The following is an 11,918-nucleotide window of genomic DNA, read 5'->3' as shown; positions in this document are numbered from 1 at the left end:
ACCCAGAAAGGTCACCAAGTCCAACCCCCTGAAATAACTGAACATTTAGACCATTTCCCATCAAAAATAGTCAAGTTCTAGGGAATTGTTTTCTATAATATCTTTTGCTGTTTTTAGCAACTGGATATTCACATTTGTTCCATATTGTAAAGGAGCATGAATGTTTAAAATAAATAAAATAACAACAATAGACTGAAATCCAATTATTTAAACCACTTCATTGCTATTAAAACCACTGATAACTGACTAAAATCAAGCGGTTTGACTTAAGTGGGATATGGAACAAACCACCTATTAATCTCAGTAAGGACAATTAAATGAAGCTGAGTGTCTCTAGGTATCACATTGTTTTTTAAAAGTTACTATACAGCATTGGAAATGATGTTATTATTCCAGTGAACTCCAAGAAACCTCACTGGTATAATACAACATCAACACCATATCAAACAAAATCTATAAAAGATCTACTAAATAAAATTATTTGTGCACATTAACATTGCAAACAACATCTAATGACTATTTCAATAATTCATGTGAGCTGTTGGCTTGGGGTATAAAAATGCATTGACTGTATGTGGTAGTGATAGCCAAGAATGTAAGAGATTCATAAATAAATAAATTAAACAATTTTAACATGTAATGATGCTGTTAGCTAAACAATTACCTTATTAGAAAATTAGTGCCTAATTTTTTTAACACCTTTTTATACCAAATTACATTTTATATTGAAAAAAATCCTATATTTTCCAAAAACATTTCTTCCTTCTTCCAAATGCTGATACACAGAGTTCCTTTTATATCACAAAAATGTCTTTTCTTTATATTTAAAGTATTCAAGAGCTCTAATTTTGTTTTACTTGGGACTTGATATCCATAATTCTCATATATTTCATTCAATGCTGTAGTCAGGTATTTTTAGTTTTAATTAAGAAGTGCTTTAATTGGGCAGTAGCCAGCAAAGTGCTACTTCTTGCACAGTGGAACTTCTCCCTCCTTCTCTCCCTGTGTGCTTCCCCAAATTTGCTCCAGAGGATTGCAGGAAACCCCAGAACAGATTTAAGGGGTGCATAAGCAGAAAAAACCTCCTTGTGCTAGCAGAAGCACTTCACGGGATTATTCCAATAATAATAATAATAATAATAATAATAATAATAATAATAATAATAATACTTCTTCTTCTTCTTCTTCTTCTTCTTCTTCTTCTTCTTATTATTATTATTATTATTTATACCCCGCCCATCTGGCTGAGTTTCCCCAGCCAATCGAGTGTTAAAAACAATACAGCATTAAATATTAAAAACTTCCCTAAACAGGGCTGCCTTCAGATGTCTTTTAAAGAGAAGATAGCTGCTTATTTCCTTCACACCTGAAGGGAGGGCGTTTCACAGGCAGGCGCCACTACCGAGAAGGCCCTCTGCCTGGTTCCCTGTAATCTCACTTCTTGCAATGAGGGAACCGCCAGAAGGCCCTCGGCACTGGACCTCAGTGTCCGGGAAGAACGATGGGGATGGAGACACTCCTTCAGGTAAACTGGACCGAGGCTGTTTAGGGCTTTAAAGGTCAGCACCAACACTTTGAATTGTGCTCGGAAACGTACTGGGAGCCAATCTAGAAATTAATAGATAAAATGCTGCTTTGGGTTGCTCATATAACTTGCTGTCTGCTTCTTGGACTGCTTAAACTCTCCAAGTTAACTTGAAAGAAGTTAAACTTCTTTCAAGAGTGCTCTAAGATCTCAAGTTTTCTTTCTTTGACAATGATTAATCTAAAGGAAGTAGGGGGTGTATTTATTATCTACCTAGAATTTCCAGCCAGGATAATGCCCAAAACATACCAATTGAACAAAAGCCATATACACAAATAAAAATTATAGAATACATACAAAACCCCAGGAAGAAGTTTATAGGGCCATGAGTGCATGGGTTGACCAATCCTACCTGTTCCAGTTGAGCAGTGAAGCTCATGAGTACTTTTACTGGCCAAGATACATGAAGCATGTTGCCCAGCAGCCCATCTTGGTGGTTATTGATTAACATGTTACAAGAGGAATGTCTACATTGCTGAAAGGCAGTGACTATACACAAATCACTCAAGGGCTAATAAGCTATTAATGACAGTCTGCCACTCCTGAAATGGTGAAATTTCTTTTCTTGACCACAAGGACAAGTCGGTCATTGTTCTAAAATGTCAGACTAGGAGAGGTTGAAGGCGATCAATTTTTTCATTTAGAAAAAGGTATGGCTCAACTGTTATTAACAGAGAAAAATATAGAGGTAAAGAACTAACCAGGAATATCTACTACAGTTGAAGGATAATACCTTAGCTAATCTTAGTATCACTCAAATTCAATTGTTTTCAATCTTATTCTTAAAAATTTAATTATAACTCTTCATCTCTAAGGCCCATTGCTGATATAACACTCCTAAAGACTTGTCTAAGTGATTCTTTACACTTGAGGAGCAATAGTCTGAAATCACAATAGAAGCTTTTTCTCCCAAGTGCTCATGACAGAAGAGCAATTCTCCAATGTCAGAACTTTTTTTCCTTAAAAAAAAGAACTTTTTTTCTTCACTTTTTTTTGTCAAAAAACCACATCAGAAACATCTCCCCAAAGTAAACTTATGATACTACAGTGGCATTTGAAAGTCTCCAGTTTTCTGTTATTTTACAAAAGTAACAGAATCTAATTTACAGTAATGTAAATGAAGCTATTCATTTACATTTGAGTTAACAGGTCTATATGACCATCAAGTGAAAGCTGCATTGCGGGCAGTGAATCTCAGCAAAGTTGCTGGCCCAGATGGGGTGCTGGGAATAGTGGTAAAAAATTGTGCCGATCAATTAGCAGGGGTCTTGACGAGGATTTTTAACATCTCTCTGCAAACTACTTGTGTTCCATCATGTTTGAAAGCAGCCACCATTATCCCAGTCCCAAAGAAAACAGCAATTAACTGCCTAAATGACTATAGACCCATTGCATTAACATCTGTAGTGATGAAATGCTTCGAGAGATTGGTCCTTCAACACCTTAGAACATGTTTTCCACAGGACTTGGATAAACACCAGTTCACCTACAGGAGAAATAGGTCAACAGATGATGCCATTGCTACAGCTTTTCACCTTGCAGCGAGTCATCTGGAGAGACCGGGGAATTATGTCAGAATGCTGTTTATTGATTATAGCTCAGCTTTCAATACCATCCTTCCGGACATTCTCATTGGAAAGTTATGGGAGCTGGACCTTTCCTCTAACATCTGTGATTGGATTAAAGACTTTCTGAGACACAAATAGGGAGGATTGGGCCTGTTACATCTACCTCCCTGAAGCTCAGCACTGGCACTCCACAGGGATGCATGCTAAGTCCATACCTGTATTTGTTGTATACATATGATTTTATTTCATCCTACCCATCTACTGCAATTATTAAGTTTGCTCATGACACCACCATAATGGGTTTAATTACAGGCGGAGATGAATCTGCGTACGGGGGGGGGGGGTTCAAAAGGTATCCACATGGTCTCAGAGAACAATCTGCACCTAAACATTGGCAAGACAAAGGAGATGGTGTTGGACTTTCGGAGGAAGAGAAGGGAGCTAGCCCCGTTGTATATCGGGGGGCTGTGTGGAGAGAGTCTCTTCCTTTAAATTCCTGGGAGTCCATCTTAGTGAAGACCTTACTTGGAAGCTCAATACAGCCCAGGTGATTAGGAAGGCCCAACAGAGACTTCATTTCCTTAGGGTCTTGCGAAAGAACAATGTTAGACAGCTACTGATGATTTCCTTCTATCGGTCCATGGTAGAAAGTGTCCTCTCACACTGTATTACGGTGTGGTACACTGGTTTGACAGCCATGGACAGAAAGTCCCTACAGAGGGTGGGGAAGACAGCACACGATATCATGCTCCTCCTCAGGCAGGAGATATAAAAGCATGATAAGCTGCACCAACAGGTTAAAGAACAGTTTCTACCTGTGGGCCATGAGGCTGCTGAATGGAAGACAGCAACATTGCAGCTGACGTTCGAGGATGGTGGTCATACGACAGCACAGAGAGCATAACAAGGACTGAGAGATGGGGGGGTCTCGTTTAATCTCACTGTAAACAAGTGGTACAGTGATAAAGTATTTCTATTTCTATTCTAAAATAAACAAAATTATATAATTTACTACTGTTAGATAATTTCCTACTTTACAGTAGTCAACTTAACCCCTACATAAAAGGCATTTCCCCATATATTCTCAACAAACTGAAAACTATATAACACAGATAATGTACAAACAAAAATACAAACTAGCAAACTAGTTAATGTTGGTTACCTCACACCTTCAAGGGGGAAAGGGGAAGGTTAATAATGGGTACTTGTTATTGTTCTTCTTGACAAAAAAACCAATGTATGAGCACTTATACTTGTATACTGTAAAATCATAAATAAAACCTTTTAAAAAGCTATAAATCAGCATTCTATTTTGCAAGACAACTGTCCAAGACTTTCTGAAGCTAAGTTTTTTTTTAGGTAATTTCATTAATGTTTCTCCCTATAATATATTTGCACTGGTACAGCCCCCACTGGAGGTTTCAGAAAGCCTCATCACAACGCTGGATTTGCATGAAGTCAGGGGGGATAGGGGAGCAAAAGAGAAGTCAGGTTGGACAACAGCAGTGGCATGGGAGTGAGAAGGGAGGCACACTGAGCGAGTGAAAGTGGTGGTTTAAAAACTGGTAAAGGAGGAACACAAAGGGCTTAAAAAAATAGTGTTAACAAGGAGAAATACCAGCTACACTGGAAAACTGAAACAATATAAAGCATTCACTGTACTAATTTCAGTTGCCCATGCTCTGATGACCTCCCATCTGGACTACTGTAATGTGCTATATGTGAGCTTGCCCTTGATGATGGTCCAGAGGCTGCAGCTAGTACAGAATGAGGCTACTAGGCTGGTAAGTGGGGGCACCGCCTGACAGAACAATGGATCAAAGGTCCTGAAAGCAATGCACTGCACTGGCTGGCAGTGAGCTCTTGAGCCAAATTCAAGGTGTTAGTACAGTAAGCCCATAGCTTACGCACATTAACTTGTGTGCATTCAGCTTCATGAGCTTGGCAAAATAAGTTTTGTTTTGTTTTTTAAGGAAGTGGGCATTCCAGGAAAAAGACTTTGGCAATCCCACCATCTATTGCACCCAGTGTGTTTTAACTATACATGATTTTGGTTTTATGAGCAATCCCCAGAATATAACCTCTGAGTAAGTTGTGAGCTTGCTGTACTAGCATAAGCTCTAACTGGCTTGGAACCCAAGTAGCTAAAACAGCACCTTCTCTTGGACCCTACAATCAGCAAGGAAGTCCTGATTAGTGTTGTCATCAGTGGGGGCTGCCTGGATGGCAGGGCCTTTTCAATGGTAGTTTCCAACTTGTGGAATGCCCTCCTGATTGAGTTCCACCTGTCTTCCTCATTATTGACTTTAAGAAGAAATTTTAAAGCATTCCTGTTTACCCAGGCATTTGATGGCTAGAATACACCATTCCTGTCAACCCCGAAATCACTGGTTGAGACTGTATTTTTTTTAAAAAAAATAAGGTTTTTAGCTGTTGTTTGAACTATGTTTTTTTATTGTGGCATCTGACACCCTGGGCTACTTCAGGAAAAAGGGTAGGATATAAACCAAATAAATCATCCACATCAGGTTATACATTGAATGGGGGAGAAAACTCACACACAAACAAAACGGATCTTTAATTTTAACAAAAAGCCAGGAAAATTAACTTGGATCCAAAAAGCCTCTTGGTCAAATAGAAGGCACTTCAACTAGTTTAAGGTAGCAGGGCTAGCTCATATATCCATCAAGTTTCTCTCTGTCTCTCAGACACACAAACAGAATAATTTCTGCACAACTTTACAAAGAATTATTGAGGGTCCCCTGCCCCTCAGAAGTTTATTTTAATAAGGCACAAGGGGCTGAAGTGAAAAGTGGACAAGAAAGTCCAATTGTCTGAAAGGAACTCTGGGTAAAGTTCTTTGGATCCAAGTAGTCATTACAATGTAACATTCTCATAATAACTGTTCACATATTACATATGATATATATCAAGCTTGTGATAGTGTGGCAGTGGCCCAAAGGACCACAATAAATGTGATAATGTGTACCCCTGTAAATCCTTGAGTGTGCTTCTAATAGAGTAGTTATGGTAGCCTGTTACTTTATGAAACTGATGATTTTGCAAGTTGCCCCCCCCCAATTGCTACATGGTGCAAATGGCTACATGTAACACAGGATCCCAACATGCACACTAACACAATGTAACAGAACATGGTGGGAATCAGAACTTAATCAGCAGAAACTGCCAGTGCTAATTGCACATGTGTATTAAATGTGAAATAAGGTAAGGATGTATATGATTGGTGGAAATTGAAATGCTTTGTTTGAAATTTTATAAATACCACTGCCTGGACCACCAGGCGGGGTTGCAGTTTTGCAGAACAATCTGACTGTAACCTATTGCTTTGCAATAAACAACATTAGACTCCTTAACGCCTCACGTTTCTGAGTCTTATGGGCGTAAACTCGGGAGATAAGCTTTTTTCTGTCTGACAACAATATAACTGTATTTAACACTAAGCTTTTACTCACAATTACAATATGCTTACTTAAATAATTTGAATTCAGTGTACTGTATATCTTAGAACTTAACAGAATTTAAATGTCAACACAATTCATAATATAAAGGCATTGTTAAAACAAAGCTGCGTACTTATTTCAGAGATCTCAAATTACTGAAATGCCATATTTATGCATGCAAAATTTGAATGTGTTTTAAAGTACAAGTTTACTGTTCTCAGATCAGGATATGCCAAAAATCCAACACCAAACAACTTTTTGTTTATAATTAAGGCAATCATCAATCCAAGGATTACAGTCCATTTCATTTCATCTCTACATCAAAAAAAAAAGTAATTTAAAAAAATTAAAATCCCTTGAAACGTAAGATAAATGAAAATGTAAGTGCCTTCACATAATAACAGTAAGCTGACCCTCTGGGAAATGGTTGACTTTCTCAATTCAAGGTATTCAAAGCTCATTCAAAACTGTTCATTTGGAATGCAGATATCAAAGATGATGCAAATATTCAAGAGAAAATTAGAACTTACCAGATGTTCTAATCCAGCTTTGATGTTTCCAGCATCCCTGTAACAGAAGAACAAAAAGTTATAAATAGATGCCAAACCTTTGTCTGCAATTATTTATGTGCAACTTGGAAAGTTGAAAAAGGAGAGAAAGTCATACCATCTTCTGAGTATGTTTGTTTTAATATATTAATTGTTTAAATAATAATAATAATATAATTATAAGAAAATATAAATACACTAAATGGCAGAATGGCAGTCTTGCACAATTCCATTTTTTTCATCATTATGAGTTAGTCAGAAAACCATCAATTTATATCAGAAGGAAACATTTCCATCATCTAAGAACAAAAGTAAAATTCTTTTTTTCTTCTTCAGCACTATTGTTATATTCAGATTCAATTTGTATAAATTTGCACGTTAATCAACTAAAATGCATAATATTAATGGATGATGATTTATTTAATAGAGTGACAAAACAAATGCAGCGAGGAAGGTATACTAAGGCATATATTTGCGTTTCCTACCCGAGCATACTGTAACAAAACTAAGTATTGTCAACATCAAACTAAAATAGTTACTACAAATTACACATTTCTAACCCAAGCTGAATGGATACACATGTACAAACAGAAAAAGCTAATTTGATGTACACAAGGAGTTGGTTCTGCTGTTGGTTCTGCTGGCCCTCTGAGATGCTTTTTATGTCATCAACTACAGTATAATGGTTTCTGGGTGCACTGTTTGACACTAGTCTGAGCCTTTCTGAATGGCAAGTTGATGCTATGGCCATTGGCATATGGTATCCAATAAGGTTCCCTCTTGTGCCCTTTGTTGTTCTTTCTCTCCATCCCACCTAACCCTTTCTCCTTTTGATCTGATTCCAAGGAAGCAGTGGAGATTCTGACCCGGTCTCTGTAATTTGCGAAGTACTAGAGGTAGCAGGTGAAGCTTAATCCAGACAAGGCAGGTTTCAAGGTTAAGTAGGGAATAGAATCTCAGAATCATAGACTTGGAGGGGGACCCAAAGGATAATTTAGTCCAAGCCCCTGCAATGCAGGAATCTCAACAAAAGCATTTGTGACAGTTGGCCATTCAATCTCTGCTTAAAAACCTCTAATAAAGGAGAGTCCACAACCTCATGTGGGAGACCGTAACACTGTCAAACAGCTCTTACTGAATATTGAGTGGCATAACAGGTGGACAGTTGACTTAAAGGAGCCTTACTTCTAATACTCAGTTGATCTTCACAGCCATTAGGTGGAGAAACTTTGGGTATGGTAAAGAGACAGGGCTGGGGAAAGGGTATAAAAAGGTCTAGAGCAGGCATGGCCAGACTTGGCCCTCCAGATGTCCTGGGACTACGATTCCCATCATCCCTGACCACTGGTCCTGTTAGCTAGGGATGATGGGAGTTGTAGTCCCAAAACATCAGGAGGACCAAGTTTGGCCATGCCTGGTCTAGAGGTAGCACTGAAGGATGTCGTTTCCTGTGGATGAGAAGGGATGAGAGGCTGGGCTTAGACTATGTACATAGGCATGATTTGTCACTCGGACAAATTACAATAAGAAAACTCCAGCACTGGATTGACTCAAATATGTGATCATAGTACAGTAGTAACTGCAAATTACAACTGTGCCGTACAGGCACAATCCTAACTGTACAGTTATTTATCCTAGAGGGTTCAGTATATATTTTAGTAACACTTTTTATTCAGGCGCCCCCTAAAAAACCAACCTGAAGCAAATATGCATACTTGCCTAACTTACATTTTTTAAAAATCATCACAGAAAAAGTTGGATTCAAACCCTTATTATCATAATCGAAAGTTACTTTACCACATCATGCATTATTAAAAGAGAATTCAAGCCCTGTATTTATACTGTTTGGTGCCAAAGGTCCTAATGAACTTAATTGCTAGGAAGCAGGGCCTAGGTCACTGATACAGGGAGCATCCAGCTAATGGCATCAAATCTGTCCTCTTCAGTGGTCTGTCTCCTGTGCTGTCCCTGTCATGACTTCATCAATATTTGTGCAACTCTTTTTGCTCTGTGCTGAAAGCAGACTTAATTCAATTATAGATCTCAAAACTGATAAAATGTTCCTGAAGTGGAAAATGGGAAGAGATTATTGGCAAATGAATAAAGATTAGCATCGAGCTAACACACGAGAGTATAGCAGGTCTTTTTTTTTTAATCATTCCCTGTCTTAAGTCTTCTGGGAACAGCGAGTTTCCCTTCCCCTCATGCAGCACATCGATTTCTGAATTAGACTGCAATATTAAATAATTAATATACTTGCCATGATTGATGTTTTGCATTAGTTGAATATTAGGTTATCAATCAAAATCCACTTGGTTTAATGTAATAATATTGAAAAAGTGTCACTGTCTGTTCATCCAATTTGTAGTTGAAGGAGCACAGAGAGTAATATTGGTGTAACACAAGGTTCTAAAGCAGGAAGTGCTGTAGCTGAACATATATTAGGCAAACATTATGAGACTAACAGACACATCTGAGGTTGTCCTAAATAAACTTTGTTGCACCTGTCACTTTCAATACAACTTTCCTTCCAATCCTATGAATTTGATTCACATATCATATAGCTGCTTGCAGTTGCAAGAAGTTTTGGGAGCCTTTTTTTCCTGTTGGAGCAGCTGAATATGTAATTTTGAAACTTAAACAAATGAAAATTATCTAGTAAAAACCTAGCCAGCACACAAAATTTATACTTGTAGCCAGGGGCTAGAATATAAAGACTCATGAACCAAGATCCAAGGAGACTTTAGATTTTGTCAAACACCATTTTTTTACATGGGATGGGAGAAGTGCATTCAAAAATGAGGGTAGCTTCAAAAGCAGTTTGTGTTGGGGCATGGGGTCTATCATTCAAAGACAAAAAAACAGAAATTGCATCCAGCCCCTTATGAGCCGGAGTTGCTCTTAAGATCCAAGTGTTAATCCTTGAGATAATTACACAATTAGTGTTGCACTCTTACCCAGGAACTGTTACAACAGTTTCTGGTGCTTTTCAAGAATCATAAACTATGGTGAGACTTCTATGCAACAAATTATTCTTTTTACAACCCGAAATCATTAAAAGTGACTAAAAATCACTCTAAGTAACTGAGCAAGAAGAACAATAGATTTGTTATTGCTTGCAGATAATTGCTTTAAAATAGACAGTAAAATAATAATAATAATAATAATTTATTATTTGTACCCCGCCCATCTGGCTGGGTCTCCCCAGCCACTCTGGGCGGCTTCCATAAAAACCAAAAATACACTAAAATATCACAGATTAAAAACTTCCCTGAACAGGGCTGCCTTAAGATGTCTTCTGAATGTCAGGTAGTTATTTATTGCTTTGACATCTGCTGGAAGGGCGTTCCACAGGGCGGGCGCCACTACCGAGAAGGCCCTCTGCCTGGTTCCCTGTAGCTTTGCTTCTCGCAATGAAGGAACCGCCAGAAGGCCCTCGGCGCTGGACCTCAGCGTCCGGGCAGAACGATGGGGGTGGAGACGCTCCTTCAGGTATACTGGGCCGAGGCCGTTTAGGGCTTTAAAGGTCAACACCAGCACTTTGAATTGTGCTCGGAAAAGAAAGACTTGCCAACATTAATGTATATAATCATCAATATGTAAATTCTGTAAAAAGACTGGTTTTACAAATTCACTATCCTGTACCCCCAGCTATATCTAAACTGATCTCTCAAGCTTTCGGAAACCTAAATACAGTGGGTAAGAACCCAGTATCATTAAATACATAGGAGCATTCCATTGATTTTGCTGGGATGTAGATGCCAGCTATAATATATTTTGAAGCTTGTTATAGTTTATTCTCATTTTCCTCCATAGAGATCCTATATTCATGCTTTTGTTATGTGTCCATGGCTTTACAAAACTAAGATATTTCATAAAAATCCATAGGATGTAGAGAGAGGCAACCACTGCATTCAACTGGTTGCACCAGGTCCACAACAGCCTATAACAGAACATTAATAATTCCACGGGATCATGGCTTAAAATTGTTCAGGCATAGTATAGACAACTACAAGATCTGGCATAACTGCAAAAGGCAGTATTAACTTGCTTGAGAAAACATCATGGAAAAGTAAAATTCAATTCTTGAAAACATTAATTCACAAGCCATAAACATGCAGATATGCAAGTATGTGAGAGATGCAGAATTCTTAAATATAGATTCAAATTTATATAAATTGATACATACAGCTAAGGGGTGTACAAATACTATGATGTATAACAATTTAGGCTTAGCAAATGCAGTTCAGTAAACCAGAGACTATGACTGGTATTCAATGTTAGTCCTACTCAGAGTAGACCCACAAAAATTAATGGACACAACTAAGTTCATGCATTTCAATGGGTCTATGCTGAAAAATAGTATTTCATATATAATAGTGATTCATTAGGTGGCTTAATTGTTATAAGTAAGAAATACTTCATGTGTATAAAAGAAGGAATGCAAAGTAACAGTGGTAAAATGATGCATTTTGTGTATCTCCAAATTCATCACAGTAAGGATAAGCATCTTCATTCAATGGTAGTAACCATGTTATACTGCAAACCCAAGTATAATATTCTCCTAAACACTGAAATACTGCTGCAGAAAACCTTGTCATTTCTGATCACTGTTATCTCTTGGCCTTTGCATGCACACATTTATACACAGCTGTGAAATATAAGCTGCATTTGTGTACAGAAATAACAAGCTATGGTCATGATGGCTATAATCCTCACAGCTATGAATGTGGATCTCTATTTCAGTAACTGGCTG

At 37.9% G+C, this 11,918-nt stretch overlaps 1 protein-coding gene across 3 annotated transcripts in view; it reads right to left on the bottom strand.

Moving 5' to 3' along the window:
- The window catches only part of RSRC1 (arginine and serine rich coiled-coil 1), a 177,859-nt gene that overhangs the window by 99,186 nt on the left and 66,755 nt on the right, over positions 1-11,918 (bottom strand). For all 3 annotated transcript variants that reach the window (XM_079978179.1, XM_079978180.1, XM_079978178.1), the window contains one exon: positions 7,145-7,181. In XM_079978179.1, coding sequence (XP_079834305.1) covers positions 7,145-7,181 — 37 coding nt within the window. The remainder of the gene's footprint in view (positions 1-7,144; positions 7,182-11,918) is intronic.

The sequence above is a fragment of the Podarcis cretensis genome, assembly GCF_951804945.1.
Source record: "Podarcis cretensis genome assembly, chromosome: 5".
Taxonomy (NCBI): Eukaryota; Metazoa; Chordata; class Lepidosauria; order Squamata; family Lacertidae; genus Podarcis; species Podarcis cretensis.
The sequence above is the reverse complement of the archived record's forward strand: the minus strand, read 5'-3'. Positions and strand labels throughout refer to the sequence as shown.